We start from the raw sequence: 16,073 nt of genomic DNA, 5'->3' as shown, positions 1-16,073 counted from the left end.
AGAGTCCTAACTCAGTATATCCATCCTACTCCAGCCAAACACTAACAGAATACGCATTCTCTTCAAGCACCTGTGTGACACTCTCCAGGGTCATAAAACAAACCTTAACAAACTGAGATCATACAGCTTATGTTCTCTGATTATAATAGCATCAAACTAGAAATCAATAACAGGTAACAGGAAAGTTGCCAAACTTTGGAAATTAAACAATACATTTCTATATAATCCATGGATCAAAGAGGAAGTCTCAAGGGAAATTAAAAAGTAATGAATGAAAATGAAAATACAACATATCACAATTTGGGATGCAGATAAAGCAGTGTTGAAAGGTAAATTTACAATCCTAAATGTTTATATTAGAAAAGAATTAAGGTATTAAATCAATAAGGTAAGCTCCCACCATAAGATACTAGAAAAAGAAGAGCAAAGAAAACCCAAAGCAATCAGAAGGAAGCAAGTAATAAATCTAAGAGTGGAAATCAATAAAATTGAAAATAGAGAAAGATCAATGAAACTAAAAGCTGGTTTGTTGAAAAGACAATCAAACTGGTAATCCTCTAGCAAGACTGACAAAGATAAAAAGAGAGAAGACACAAATGACCAATATCAGAAATGAAACAGGAGATATAACTACAGATTCTGCAGTCATTGAAAGTAAGGGAATATCACACACCACCTTATGCACATAAATTCAACAACATGGATGAAATAGTCCAATTTTCTCACAAAACATAGACTCCTACAATTTACCCACTATTAAATATGTAGGTACTCTGAACAGACACTAAACAGATAACCTGAACAGTTATTTAACTACTGCAGAAATTGAAGCCATAATCAAAAGCTTCCAAAAGGAAATTTCCAGGCCCAGATGGTTTCACTGGAGAATTCTACTGAACATAAAAGAAAAAAATATCATCTACATAATCTCTTTCAGAAAATAGAAGAGGAGAGCACTTCCTAACTCAGTTACTGAGATAACTATTATCCTAATACTAAAACCAAAGACAGGACAGAAAAAGAAAACTACAGACCAATGTCTGTCACAAACTTGGACACAAAAATCCTCAAATAAAGCATTAATTAATAATTCCTGCAATATAAAAAAAAAGAATTATACACCACAGGCAAGTGAAGTTTATTCCAGGAATGTAAGGCTGGTTCAATATTCAAAAATCAGTAAGGGGATTCCCCCATATTAACAGGCTAAAGAAGAAAAATCGTATCACTTCATACGGTATTGACAAAATTCAACATACTTTCACCATAAAAGCAGACAGACACATAGACAAATGGAACATAACAAAGAATCTAGAAGTAGCTGCACAAAAGTATGGCAAATTTATTTTTGACAAAGGTACCAAAGGAGTCAGTGGAGGAACTGCAGTCTTTTTAACAAACAGTGCTTAAGTTACTGAACATCAAATATATGCACCTCGATCTAAGACTCACCGCTTCATACAAAACAACTCAAATTGGATCATGGACAGCGGAAGAAGAAATGAATAAAATCATTATCACAGTGAAGACTTAATCTCTCCTTTCTCTGTAAGAGAAGAAGCAAACAAAAAAGTACAAATTTTGTACAACACAAGTGATAGCTATAACAAATATTATTTTCGAATTATACATGGAACATTCATTGAAAATTCACCAAGGACTAGGCCATGAGTCCCCTCAGATTTCAAGAAACGAGCTTCATGCAGACATTTTTCTAACCAGAGAAAACTTAGAAGTCTAGCAAAAAGGTAAACTTTTGTAAAATGAAAGCGCACTTCTAAATAATCCATGGACCCAAAAAAAAAAAAAAAAATCCACTCTTAGAAAACACTTAGAATATAAAGCACCGAACCCTGTGGGTCTCAGAGTGAACTTTAAGACCTTAACATTGATATGAGAAAAGAGGAAAGCCTGAAAAATAAAAAGCGAATCATCCAGCTACAGCCAGACAACGACTCCATCACTGACCAGACAGAATTCCCCAACACTCACCCTCCCCGGATCCCCTTTACCTTCACGCCGCTCGGACACAGAGCAGCGGGATCCTCTTCACAACAACTATTAAACCGCGGCTGAAAACTGCAGCCGCTTCCGGTCACCAGCCCTAGCACCGCCCCTTCTCGGGGTTTGGGTGGGAGGTTCACACGAAGGGGCGTGGCTCTGCACAGGCGCAAAACCGCGTTCGAAGCCGCAGTCAGCCAACAGTCAACACCGCCCTGTTACGGAGTCGATGTTTTGGGGCATTCAGTGCCCCTCGGCAGCGTTGTCAGGCTGGGAACGTGGCCGCGCCAGAGTTGCGATTCCCCGTGGGGTACGCCATGTTGGAGGAGTGTCCATTCCGTACGGAGGATGAGGAAGCCTCTACTCAACGTTGCGGAGCGGTGGCCCTGTCTCACGGGTGGTGGGGAGCAAGAATGGGGGCGTTTCTCTGGCGGGCTTCTTGGAGAAAGGATGTTTGGCTCTGAAGTCTATGGATCTGTGTAATGATGTTCAGAGAAGCTGAGAGGCCTCTGGGAAGACACAGAGATGCCAGTGGCTGTTATCTCCTGGCAGATAACAGGGGATGAGAAGTCGGACTGCTTGCAGGCTCCTCCTGGAACATACCACGAGGGGCGAAAGGGAAGAACTCAGGGACCTACAGGCCCTCCTAGGATATAGCACTGGAGGAAAAGGGGAAGGAGCCAGTGTAAGCTTCCCCTCTGCTGGGCTTGTGGGGTTGGCTGTGGGATTTGGATGCTCCCAAATCGACATTATCGACATACCCACTCCAGCCACCCCAGCTAAAAGAAGTTTATACCAATTTTAAAAATAAATTTCCCTTACTCTAATACAGTATGTCAATAAAAGTATTTTAGGAAAAATTGCCTTTATTTTTTCATAAAATAAAATGTATATAGATCCATCCGAGTCCGAGAGCTGGCGGCGCGCTCTCTGCCACCGTGCTCCTTTGACCGAGCCTCCCCTGATCCCCCAGCCCCGGGCTCGTGGCACCCTAAGCAGGCAGCCTAGGGGAGGGGGCCGGGGTCGTGGAGCCCCCAGCCCCCGGCCTCCCGACGGAGACCAAGCTGGAACCGCCGCCGCACCGATGGGTCCTTAACACAAGATTTTAGCATGAAGAGTTGTTGTCAGACCTGTCTCCCCAGCTAACCACAGGCCTCCTGGACACAGCCGTCCACACAGGATGCCTCACGTTGGCTTGCAACCATCCCTCGAGAGCCCAGCTGCCGTTGTTTTAGTGTGGCACTAGGGCTTTCGTTCAGGCTTTCGTTTTGTTGCAGCTGCTACTTTTTATTTATTTATTTTCTCTCTTTGAACCTGGACTTTGCCCCACTCCTGCTGGCATGATGGCCCAGTCCAAAGCCAATGGCTCGCACTATGCGCTGACCGCCATCGGCCTTGGGATGCTGGTCCTTGGGGTCATCATGGCCATGTGGAACCTGGTCCCTGGGTTCAGCACTGCGGAAAAGCCGGCGGCTCAGGGGAACAAGACAGAGGTAGGAAGCGGCATCCTTAAGAGCAAGACCTTCTCTGTGGCCTACGTGCTGGTCGGGGCCGGCGTGATGCTGCTCCTGCTCTCCATCTGCCTGAGTATCCGGGACAAGAGGAAGCAGCGGCAGGGCGAGGAGCTGGCACACATCCAGCACCCGGGGGTTGAACCACACGCCCACGAGGAGGACAGCCAGCAGGAGGAGGAGGAGGCCTCCTCACGGTACTACGTCCCTAGCTACGAGGAAGTGATGAACACAAACTACTCGGAAGCAAGGGACGTGGACCAGAACCCCCAGATGAGCATCTCTCTCCCCTCGTACGAGTCCTTGACGGGGCTGGATCAGACGAGCCCCACCACAACCAGGGCCGACGTGGAGACCAGCCCAGGGAACCCCCCCGACAGGCAGAACTCCAAGTTGTCCAAACGCCTGAAGCCGCTGAAAGTGAGAAGGATAAAATCCGAAAAGCTTCACCTCAAAGACTTTAGGATCAACCTGCCAGACAAAAATGTGCCTCCTCCCTCCATCGAGCCCTTGACACCCCCCCCACAGTATGATGAGGTCCAGGAGAAGGCCCCTGACGCCCGGCCCCCCGACTGACGGCCCCTCCCAGGCGGATTCCCTCCTGTTTCTCGTCCTCTGCACCAACAGACCCTGAATGAAGCCACTTCAGCCACAGTTGAGAAGCGGAGGGGCCAGGTGTGTACTTAGCTATTTGGATGGGGCCAGTAGCTGAGGGCGTTCTAGGACTGGGGAGTGACTCTGCGGTCCTTAGGACCTCCAGTCACAGGTGCATTGGAAAGAGCTGCTGCCTCAGATCTTGTGAAGCTGTGACCCCATCCAGGGAAGCAGTGCCGGCATCTTCCCCTTTGTCCTTCCTTGACATTGAATTGCTGGGGACAATACTACTCCTTCTACTTAGGAAAGGATACGTAGCAACTGGCTTAGATCATGGCTTTGTTTTGCTTCCACTAGGACTGTTTTGTTTCCAAAAGAAAATAAGTTATGCCTTCACTTTCTCCCTGGAGTCCTGCATTGTGGGTAGGAAAGATGACCAGCTTTGCAGAAAGGACATGCCCATGTCATGAATTAAGCTGAACAAGAGGCTGGATGATTACATGGGGGTGAGACCCAGGTGGGGTTCTCAGAGCCCCTGATGCCATCAGTTGTTTTGTGGCCTCAAGACCTAAGGATGCATAAAATCCTAGTCTTATTGGTAGACTTTTACTAGTCTCTCCTATGTATTGGCAAAAAAAAAAAAAAAAAGGAAAGCCATCTGAGATGTTCTATTCCTTCTAAAATGCCGTGCAACTGAGCTTTTTGTAATAAAATATATGTCGTAAAAAAAAATAAAAAAAAATAAAATGTGTATAGTAACAGTGCCCTTACTTTGCAAATGTAGCTTTAAGACAAGACCGCTTCTGCCCTTTAACCAGTTTGTTGCCCCTTGTCACCTCGAGTAAGGAAATCCTGGAGATGCCCTTGCCCTCTGGGAGATGTCACTGGGGCAGATGAAGAAGAAGTCATGCTGCCTTTCTCCTGGGAATGCCTACGTATTCTTCAAAACCAAGCTCCAATATCTCCTTCATGGAATCCTCCTGACAGAGGTAGAGGGCTCTGTATCCCACTGCAGGCCCTTCTGAATCCTCAAGTAAGGAAGGTGTTTCGAAGAGCCCAGGTGTGAACTTGCTGGATGCGCTCAGTCTAGTGGCATTCCATCTGGGCCTCGGTTTAACAATCTGGAATATACGGGTGTCCTATTCCAATTAGCCTGAGAACATCTGGGATTAATCTGTAGTCTCACAAATTTATCAGTCAGTGAGGGAGACCACACACCAGAGGAACCATGGAGTGGTTCACTAAACAAAAGGAAAAATGGAGTTATGAAATTCTGAGGAATGGTGAAGTTCAGATGAACTGTGAATGAAGCAGTGTTTTGGTAAACTCAAAGCAAAGCAGGGCTGTATGTGGACTATAAAGTGAATTCAGAATCCTGTTTCCTTGGAAACCATAAAGTTAAGATAGATATGGAATTTTCTATCTAGATACCCCCTGTCTCTGCACTGGGGTTGGAAACCTTAGCTGCTCTTTTGTGTGTAAGTGACTTAAAATCTTCAGCAAGAGTGTGATGTTTTATCTGTACTGATATCAAACAGTTTCTGATACTTTATGATTGTAGAGAACAAAGTTTCTCAGTGAGTAAAAAAGCAGCAGTCCCTCAAAGCAGGAGTTCTTTATGGTATTACAGATACAGGACGTCCTTGAAAGAAATAATATTTCCTATTAATTTTCATCTGACTTTATCTGTGTCTGTTCCCCCAGCCTTATGAATGGCAGAGCATCCTTTTACATTCTTAGCTAATTTTTACTTTCTTAGATGGTTAGAGTCTCTGATTATCCCAGAGTCTCTTTCTGCCCCTATAGTCCTGGTCTGGGTGTTTGTTGAATGAATACATGAAAGAAGAAATGGAATCAGTGGAAGCATGTTTGGTATGCATACTAGTCTAATACAGCACCAGGAATCATTGTTAATGTCAGTGTCATAATAGTACTGTGGTTATGTTTTTAAAAAGCTAAGTCTAGTAGACTACTTCAGAGAAGAAAGAAGGAGCCAATAATCATATGAAGAGATGTTCAAAGTCATTAGTGATCAGGAAATACAAATAATGAGATAACATTTTACACCCATTCAACTTGCAAAAATTATGTCTGACAAAACAGACTGTTGGAGAGGATATATAAATACAGGATCTTCTTGCCCTGTTGAAGGAATGTAAATCAGTGTGACCACTTCAGAAGATAGTTGGCGTTTCTTCCTGCAGTGAATATTTCCAGTCCGCACATTCTATCCTGTCCATGCTTAGGAATATATCTAAGAGAACCACTTGCACATGAAACATAGAATATGCATGGTATCTTGTTCACGATAGCAAAACCTGGAAACAAAAGTGAATGGAGTCAAAATGAACGAACCAGAACAGTACCCAAAAATAGGGATGAATTTAAGGGGGGGAAAAAAAAACTGTGATTCCCGAAATAGTATAAAAAACGTAACACACTTTTATAAAATTAAAAAGAATTATTTAGGATGTTGTATAGTTGTGATAAAATTATATTAAAAGGAAATAAAAAATTGGTGAACTTGGTATTAAGGATGATGTTTACCTCAGTTGAGGACAGGCAGGGCCAGGAATTGAGGAAACACGTGGTTAGATGGAATTATTGTTAAGGCCATACCTTTTCTTTTGGGTGGTAGGTGCATCAGTGCTAATCATATTATTAAAATTAACTCAATGTTTCAATTAATCTGGAAAATTAAATTGTTAGATGTTGAGATGGACAGGAAAGCCGGGCATGCTGCAGTCCATGGGGTCGTGAAGACTCAGGCACGACTTGGTGACTGAACAACAACAACAAACTTAGACAAATATCTAAATGTAAAAAGAGAAAATCTGCATGGAGAAAAGTACAGTCCTGTCCTTGAATGGGCTAAGAAAATCTTTGGCCCCAGCACAGAGACGCCACCCAGTGGTGGGATGAACATTCAGGTGCACAGTGAGGTGTGACTTCTGCGTAGGGATTTTACTACAGTCACTGCATTCATAACATTTTTCACCAGTATGAATTCTCTGATGTGTCATCAAGACTGACTTGTAAGTGAAGGCCCTTCCACATTCAGTATAAACATAAGCTCTTTGTCCAGTCCGAGTCTTCTGGTATATAAGGAGGTTTGATCTTTTGGAGAAGACCTTCCCACATCTTGTGCAGGTATGGGTTTTTTCCCTGTGTGAGTTTTGCTATGCTCATGCAGTTGTGATTTGGAAGGGAAAGATGTCCCATAGTCACTGCATTCATATGGCTTCTCTCCACTATGAATTCTCTGATGTGCAACCAAGTGGGTCTTTGGGATAAAAGCCTGCCTACATTCAGTGCATATGCAGGGTTTCTCTCCTGAATGAATTCTCTGATGCAGCCTCTGATGAATCAAAGTTTCGCCACATTCATTGCATTCAGAGGGTTTTTCCACAGAATGACTAATCGGATGGACAAAGAGGTGTGGCTTCTGAGTGAGGACCTTTCCACATTCACTGCATACATAGGCTACCTTCCCAGTAAGAAATATTCTTTTTTTTTTTTAAAAATTTTTATTAGTTGGAGGCTAATTACTTTACATCATTACAGTAGTTTTTGTTATACATTGAAATGAATTAGCCATGGATTTACATGTATTCCCCATCCCAGTCCCCCCTCCCACCTCCCTCTCCACCCGATCCCTCTGGGTCTTCCCAGTGCACCAGGCCCGACCGAGCACTTGTCTCATGTACCCAACCTGGGCAGGTTATCTGTTTCACCCTAGATAATATACATGTTTCAGTGCTGTTCTTTTGAAACATCCCACCCTCGCCTTCTCCCAGAGTCCACAAGTCTGTTCTATACATCTGAGTCTCTTTTTCTGTTTTGCATATAGGGTTATCGTTATCATCTTTCTAAAGTCCATATATATGTGTTAGTATACTGTAATGGTCTTTATCTTTCTGGCTTACTTCACTCTGTATAATGGGCTCCAGTTTCATCCATCTCATTAGAACTGATTCAAATGAAGTAAGAAATTTTCAATGAGGAATGTGTTCTTGTTTCTGGCTGAGGGCTTTCCCACACTGATTAGGTTCACAGAATTTCTCATTTAGATGAGAACTGACATGGTATAGGAAAAGGAATAAGTAAAATTTGACTACAACCAATAATCTTCTCAAGGTTTTCCTATGTTACTTATATTAGACCTTGTAAGTTCAAGGTCTACTTCAAACCATTCCCAAATGTATCATTTTAAGGGGTTGTTCTTATGAACTAACTATGGGATCATGTAAGTTATTTTTCCAGTGTACTTATGTTCATAATCTCTATACTTACTCAATGTGTTCTTATTGATGAAAGCAACATGACACAAAGGTCTATTTTGGTTTTCCTTATATTTATCTGGGCATCATATTGTCACAGTTTTTTATTTATTTATTTATTTTAGAACTTTGTTCTTTATTTTATTTTTCCATTTATTTTTATTACTTGGAGGCTAATTACTTTACAATATTGTAATTTTATTTAAAATGAGTAACCATTTTAATTAAAAGAAACAGTGAATAATTCCTCTTGAGTTCATCTAGTTTCTCATTGTGAAATAAAGCTTTTACAGTAGTTATCGAGTGTATGATTTCAATCCCATGTTTCTCTCTTAAAAGGAGAAAAAGGAGGCAAAATTCAAACTTAAAACAGTTAGCCAAATATGGCGGAGTTACATGCAACTCATCCAGGTTGGACACAGGCAAACCAGATGATGATGATGACGATGATGATGACAGAAAACACTCGTATGGTTCTTACTACATGCTATGTACTTAAATAGCTTTTAGGACATGCCAGGCACTGTTCTAAGTGACACAGAAGTATGTACACACATATAAACTCATTTAATTCTCCCAGAAACCACATGTGCTAGATACTATTATACCTATTTTTAAAAGAGGAAACTAAAGCCCAGAACAGGTATATAATTTTCCCAAGGTGACATGGGCCATATGCCGGAGAGATTAAAACAAGACAGCATGTCTCCACTTACATAGACGATCTGGTACCCATTTAGTTCCTCCAGCAGCTCATTTTTACCCTAAGTAAAGTACCAACTCAGCTGGAAGGGGAAATCACGGATGCTTTGTACAGAAGATGAAATACAATAGGTTTTAATATTAAATAGAATGAATGAGCTATGCTGTTATCCCATTATGCCAAATTTTAAAATACTGAGCCTGATCAGATCATGAAATCCAGTTTGTTTTCTTCTTTTGGTTAGGCTAAAATAGTGAAATCTAGAACTTTGTCTTATGTCTGCCAGACTTCACTATTCTTTCACTCCTATGCTGTGCTCTGTATATCCACAAGCCTCATTTCATTTATTCTATAGATCTTAAGCATCCTGATTCATAGGCATGGATTGAGAACTTTTTCCAACTTTCTACTTCATTTAGTATATGTGTACAAAATTCACTAGAGCCAATAATATTTAGTTACAGCTACCACTATTCAATGTAAAAAGTTAATGCCTGTGCTGAAAATAATTATCTTTAACATTTCTGAGCCCACAGACTTCCTTATCAGCACATAAGTAGAGTCATCAGTCTGGAACCATAGCTATGGATGTGAGTTTGCATTCTGCTAGTCATGAACATGTCCTCAAAAAATCCAGCATATTCCCCAATCCAATAATTACTCACATACACTTCTTCCATTAATCTGGCTCTTTCTGCTCTGTTGTGCCAGTTCAAAAAATATATATATGATTCATAGATCAGTTAAGAGCACTATGCTCTGAAAATTAGTCCAGTGGCACCACAACTTTAGGGAGATGTAATTTTCTCTGAATTTTGAAAGAAGACACTATGCTGCCCACCTTGATGCTTTTTGAGTGAGAGTTGTCTGCTTCACTAGAGTGATTAATGAACAAGGCTGAATTTCTGTTTTGTTCTCAAGCCATTTCACCCCTTCCTACTAACAATCTGATTCTTTGAACTCTTTTTGACACACTTTTTAAAAAAACCCACTGAAACATCTACACAAAACTATTAATGTCAGTACTTGACCTGATTTCTCCATTTTTCCACTAGAAAATTTAAGGATAAAATGTTATTTCTCTATTCTTAAAGATTTTTCATAGATATAGGATGGAAAATAATCATACACCAGACAATCTAAAAGCATTACTTGTAAAGAAATACTTCTGGAAAGAAAGTAAAAAATGATTAACATTGGTAGTCCCCAGGGAAGAGAATTGGGGGGTAGATGTGAGAGTGAGATTTTTCTCTTTCACACTTTCTGAATTTCAATCTTTGTGAATGTATCATCTCTCCAAAAGTTTTCAATTAAAAATTAAAATAAAAGGGGAAAAAGTTTTTATTTGTTCTGAGTTTCTATGGGATGATGGGGGTGAGAAAAGGAAAAGAATATTAGATACTGGAGTGATGAAGGGCCCAATTTTACGGAACAGGTGAAGCCTGTATCTAAATAGAGCCCTAAATAATCAATAGCCTAGACACAGAAATTTCCTATGTAGGAAGCATTAAGAAAACTGGAGTTAAACATGAGTGTTGGAAGATAAGTTTCAGTTGGAAACAAGGGGCCTGTTGTCATTAAGAGGAAGGTTTCATTATCATGTACTACATAACTGGGAGTAACTGCAATTTTATTTCATAAGGCTAGTACAAGATAAATGTCATGGTTTAGGTAATGAAATCTGTCAGGAGCACCTAAAATGAACTTGTTAAAAAATGGAATCAATTAATCCCATTCAGAACAGAATAATCCAGGATAAAACATGGACTTGCTTTGTGGTGACACAGGTGAAACTTAAAAAGCGGGGGGCATTTAAATAGTTTCAAAAAGAGGAAAAAAAGAGGAATTGCAGGGTGAAGAATATTGGAGAAAAATATCTGATTTGGGCAATATGATTTCAGTTAATAATATATTGAGAATGAAGGAACTGCACAGCTCTGAGAAATGTCACTCTACATAGGTAAATTCTGGTACTAGGGTACAGTCGTAATGCAAGGACTGAAGGTATCACTATATGAGTCAGTAGAATAGGAAAATAAAACGTGTTCAGAATGGATGGGAGATTCCCTTAAGGAAGGGAAGAGCAGAGGACAGTAGACAGGGCCCTTCGGTTAGAGGGAATGGAAGGAAAAAAGTCTGTAAAAAGAAAACAAGGTATTCATCAACAAAGAGAACACAAAAACTCTACAGTTACAAATGGATAGAACAATAAGAACAAGCACCCCAAAGAATGGAATTCCACATGGATAACAGATACAATTAACATTCAAAGTAGCTGATTATAAGAGAAATTGAAGCGCAAACACCAGGAAGTTAGCAGCTGAGGATGAGACATAGGGTGATGAGCAAGAGTATAGAATCTGATGTCACTCTTGACATGTGTGAAATGAAATGAGACTGGTTCTACATGACAGGTGAGAAGCTGGAGAGGAAATGGAAAGGGATTGGCAGGAGCAAAAGCAGGAATTGGCGGTTTTGAAAGGAAGCAGATATATGGATTCCCACTGCATAAGGACAAAATCTATGGCGGGGGAGGGGCAGGCAGGACAGAAGAAGCACAAAATATTAGGGAAGGAAAAAAATAACTAAGAAAGCAAGGTGCTTGAGACGGTAGCACCTTGATCTAGACTAAAGGGATGGGGGAAGGGCAGATAGCTCTCCTGCCAAAAAGCCAAGCAGAGAAGACAGTGGATGTTGGCAAGGGTCATACTAGGAGATGGCATTTAAGTATCAAAGGGGCTTCCCTTAACCCTGTCTAAGCACTTCTAAAAGTTTAGAGCTTGTTTTTTTTGTTTTTCAAGAAACAGTTTACAATTTTTAATGAATCTGTAAGCCAAAAAGCTTCCATTTCAAAATAAAAACAAATCCCAGGTCATGTAGATGTTTACAGTGACTACGTTTATGTAAGCAACATGTATACATGTTCAGTTTAAGATGTTAACTAAAATTCTGTGACAAACACGCGTTTTTTAAATACCAAGAACATTATAGAGTTAACGCCAAATCCTAAGGATAATCTAGTGGTCACTAAGTTTTTCTTAAGTTTTCACTTCAGAGGCTGTTATTTCCAGCTCAAGTAAGCAAGCAGAGTCGTTCATATGCTCAGACTTGGAATACTGATTACGACCATATCAGCTGGCTGGCAAACGAAGTCAACCATATTAAGAATGTTTTAAGTGAACAACCTGCAAACCCCAGGGATGGATAAACCCACAGAATGCATTAACAACAGTAGCAACTGTACAGGCTATTCTTCTGAAATGAGATCTCTCAAAGCAGTATAGTTCAAAATAAAAGAATTTAATTAAAATTGGCACAGGCACAATTTTCCCACCAATGTGTGTGTGTCAAGCATTTAGTGAACTTTTCCACTTGAACAAGTGAGATGGAAAACTTGGTACCATGTTGACCAAGGACAAAGCCTGCAACTCAGAGGAGACCATCTCTGCTAACCAGAGCCAGTTTAGAGGGAAATGAATTTGATGCTCCAGTCTCCTGTTCTGTCTCCTCTGTTCCTTGATTCATGCTTATGAAACCTTTTACTTCACTTTTGGTTTTGTCAGTTTGACTGAATGTAAGTGTTTGGGCCTGCTGACACTCTCCACTTGAAGAGGCAGCCTGCTGTGCTGTTTTCTCCTTTAACACTATCCAATCAAATCCATAGTCATGTTGGTAATTCAGGGTCCTGAAAAGAATGCGGAATAGCTGCCTCAGGTATGTGTAATCCGGGGTTTCCTCAAAGGACAGCCCACGACAATGCTCAAAGTACATGGCAAATTCTACAGGAAATCCGTTACATAAAACATCAACAGGTGTGGCCCTCTTCATTTCGCTAATCTTTTCACGTTTTTGCTTCACCGTTGCAGCCTTTAGTCCTTGCCATGGCAGGCTGCCTCTATTAAAATACATCAAAACATATCCTAATGATTCCATGTCATCTCGGCGACTCTGTTCACTACCAAGATGTGCACGGATGCTAGCATACAGAGGTGTGCCAGTGAGGCTTTTACCCTTTCTGTACGATATGTGTTGCCCTGTCCTGCTGTCTCTGTACTTCTTGGCCAAGCCAAAATCGATAAGGAATAACTCCTTCCAGTGCTTCCCAGTACCCATTAGGAAGTTACCTGGTTTAAGGTCTCTGTGTATCATATTGTGTGTATGCACATATTCGAGTCTACTGATCATCTGATCAGCTAACATAAGTACAGTTTTCATTGTGAACTTTCTTGAACATAAATTGAACAAGTCTTCAAGGCTGGGTCCCAGAAGGTCCATGACTAGCACCTTACAGTCCGTTTCCTGACCATACCACCGTATCTGGGGGATGCCAACCCCACCTTGAAGAATATTATAGAGCTCCTTCTCATGTACCAACCAGGGATGCTTCGCATTTTGTGATTCGAGTTTTACGGCCACCTCCTCGTGGTTGGTGAGGTCTATCGCCAAATAAACGTCCCCACAGGAGCCACACCCGATCTCCCGTACCAGTTTATATCTCCCTCCAACAATGAAATCAGTCTTGGGTCGGCTGATGCTCTCCATCCTGAGAGACAAAGATAGAGTTGAGGTTAAGCTCTGACACCTCTAAGGGGACGATGGATGCCCCTAGGGCTCGTCCACGGGGCAAGACTGTGAAGGCAGGCAGGAACCAGGGAATGCTGGCTGTTTCTCAGCGTTACAGGGCCCAGAATCGGCCAAGGGGAACCTGACCACCGCTACTGTCCGGTTTCTTTTCACCAGCCCGCAGACCGTTGAGGGGGTTCTCACCTTTAGCCGGCTGAGCCTCTGGCTTCTGGCGGTGGCCGTGGCCTCGCTTCCGCGGCGACTTCGGGGGCTGGTAAAGGGGAGCCGTGAAGTTATGGCGGCGATACCATGGCCACCAGTGCCACCGGCTCCCGCCAGGAGGGACCCCTGGTCACTCCGCCGGCGCTGCCATCTTGTTATAATGGCTGCAGCCAACACAAAGTGCCCCGAGTTCCAGGCGGGCGCGTCATGGCGCGGAGAACTCTGGGAAAGGAATCCCGGGCGCTCTTAGAACCTTCAAGACAGGTTATCTGCAGAGCCTTTCAAAGGCATCAGCCTGTCCTAGAAAAACAGATCTACTCCACGTCCCCCAGCTACTCAGGTCACACATCTGAGCAGCCGTGATGTGGGGTTTCCTCCTCCAGTGTCCATGGGCCGTCTTCTTTCTCCAGCTTGAAGATGACCTCTGGTTTGGGAGCTTGGTTCCCTGTGAACAGGACATGATACGGGATTGGGTCCGGTTAACTGGGTTTCAGGGCCTTTCAACCACGCTCCTATTTGCTCTTCAGGAAAGTAACCCCATTTCCCTGGGAATAGAGTAATAAAGAAGTGTAAAAGGACTGAAGTATTCGGGCAAATCAAAGATGACACCATTATACACTTCAGATGCCCCAGAGCATTCAGCAGCTGAGAACGGAAGCAGCCTCTCTGAGGCCCCTGGAAGGTGCAGAGGGCAGCCGTGCTTACTGACCCATTGCGCACAGTTGGCTGTAGGTCTCCAGTGTCACATCCTGGCGCAGGCACCTCTGCACAGGGTCCAAGTGCTGCCACTCCTCCCTGCTGAAGTCCACAGTGACGTCCTCGATGACCCCTGTTACAATACAGTCCCATTCAAGGTGACATGGTCAGCACTGGGGGTTGGATGGAAGAGAACTAGGAAGTTAGTTGTCTTTAATGATTTTTGTCATGATATGCTATGCTTATTAAATACCTAGTCATACCTAACATTGTGCAGGGTAAAAATATCAAAAGCTATTCATTTCTCTTATTCATCATGTGTTAAATTCAATCAGTAAATCATTATTCAGAAATTAAGATTAAATTAACTTTTCTAAATCTTCTAGTTCTTTTAGAAACTACCTAGAATTCATTTCTTAAACAGGTAGGTAGCAGACATGCTAGGTTCTTTGGCCAGTGCTGTGTGCTAATTGGCTTCAGTCCTGTCCGACTCTTTGTTACCCCATGAACTGTAGCCCGCCAGGCTCCTCTGTCCGTGAGATTCCCCAGGCAAGAAAACTGGAGTGGGTTGCCCTTTCCTTCTCTGACGGATCTTCTTGACCCAGGGATGGAACAGGAGTCTCCAGCATCGGCAGGAGGATTCTTTACCACTAGTGTCAGGAAGCGTATCTGAGACCTCAGCAAAAACACAGTATTCCTATTTCTCTCATCAGTTTCTTTGAGGCAGTCCAGACTTTTTCTATCAACCATCTGCAAATGTTTCCAGCCTCTCCCCGCTGCCCCATTCCAAAGCCACTTCCATCTTGATGCATATTCCTAGCCTGGCTTCCAGCTGATACCAGCATTGTGTGAAAGTAAGCATTACCCTCTTCTCCAATATTATTTACTTATTCACTTACTTATTTGCTTGTTTGTCTGTTTGATGACTCAATTATCCATTTCCTTACGTTCAATCTTATTTGTTAGGGAAAACTGGAGCAGTGCTCAAAACTGGACTCATTACTCCCACTCCATGGAGTAGTTTCATCACTTGATAAAACAAGAGGTTTCATCAAGAACCTCCTCATGAAAATGAAAGAGGAGGGTAAAAAAGCAGACTGAAAACTCAGCATTCAAAAAACTAAGATCATGGCATCCTGTCCCATCACTTCATGGCAAATAGATGGGGAAACAGTGGAAACAGTGACAGACTTTATTATCTTAGGCCCCAGAATCGCTGCAGATGGTGACTGCAGCCATGAAATTAAAAGATGCTTGCTCCTTGGAAGAAAAGCTATGACCAACCTAGACAGCATCTATTAAAAAGCAGAGACACTACTTTGCCAGCAAAGGTCAGCATAGTCAAACCTATGGTTTTTCCAGTAGTCATGTATGGATGTGAGAGTTGGATCATAAAGAAAACTGAGCGCAGAAGAATTGACGCTTCTGAACTGTGGTGTTGGAGAAGACTCTTGAGTGTCCCTTCGACTGCAAGGAGATCAAACAAGTCAATGCTAAAGAAAA

The 16,073-nt window shown here is 42.3% G+C and overlaps 2 protein-coding genes across 2 annotated transcripts; one reads left to right on the top strand and one right to left on the bottom strand.

The window, feature by feature from the left end:
• The first annotated feature begins 2,162 nt into the window (after positions 1-2,162).
• Positions 2,163-4,502, top strand: LOC110123344 (transmembrane protein 51). The gene has a single exon (XM_070463185.1). The coding sequence runs from the start codon at positions 3,342-3,344 to the stop codon at positions 4,086-4,088; it is 747 nt and encodes a 248-aa protein (XP_070319286.1). The 5' UTR covers positions 2,163-3,341; the 3' UTR covers positions 4,089-4,502.
• A 7,731-nt stretch (positions 4,503-12,233) lies between these two features.
• Positions 12,234-14,048, bottom strand: LOC110123347 (casein kinase I-like). Its single transcript, XM_020871211.2, has 2 exons — positions 13,857-14,048; positions 12,234-13,632 (listed from the first exon to the last, which is right to left on the bottom strand). Exon 2 carries the CDS (start codon positions 13,629-13,631, stop codon positions 12,519-12,521), a length of 1,113 nt encoding a protein of 370 aa, XP_020726870.2. The 5' UTR covers position 13,632; positions 13,857-14,048; the 3' UTR covers positions 12,234-12,518.
• Between the last annotated feature and the right edge of the window lie 2,025 nt (positions 14,049-16,073).

The sequence above is a fragment of the Odocoileus virginianus genome, unplaced genomic scaffold (assembly GCF_023699985.2).
Source record: "Odocoileus virginianus isolate 20LAN1187 ecotype Illinois unplaced genomic scaffold, Ovbor_1.2 Unplaced_Scaffold_38, whole genome shotgun sequence".
NCBI classification, from domain to species: Eukaryota; Metazoa; Chordata; class Mammalia; order Artiodactyla; family Cervidae; genus Odocoileus; species Odocoileus virginianus.
Note: the sequence above shows the minus strand (reverse complement) of the source record. Positions and strands in the feature narration are given on the sequence as shown.

Coding starts and splice junctions, on each gene's coding strand:
- LOC110123344 (XM_070463185.1), top strand. CDS start 3,342: ATGATGGCCCAGTCCAAAGCCAATGGCTCGCACTATGCGCTGACCGCC.
- LOC110123347 (XM_020871211.2), bottom strand. CDS start 13,631: ATGGAGAGCATCAGCCGACCCAAGACTGATTTCATTGTTGGAGGGAGA.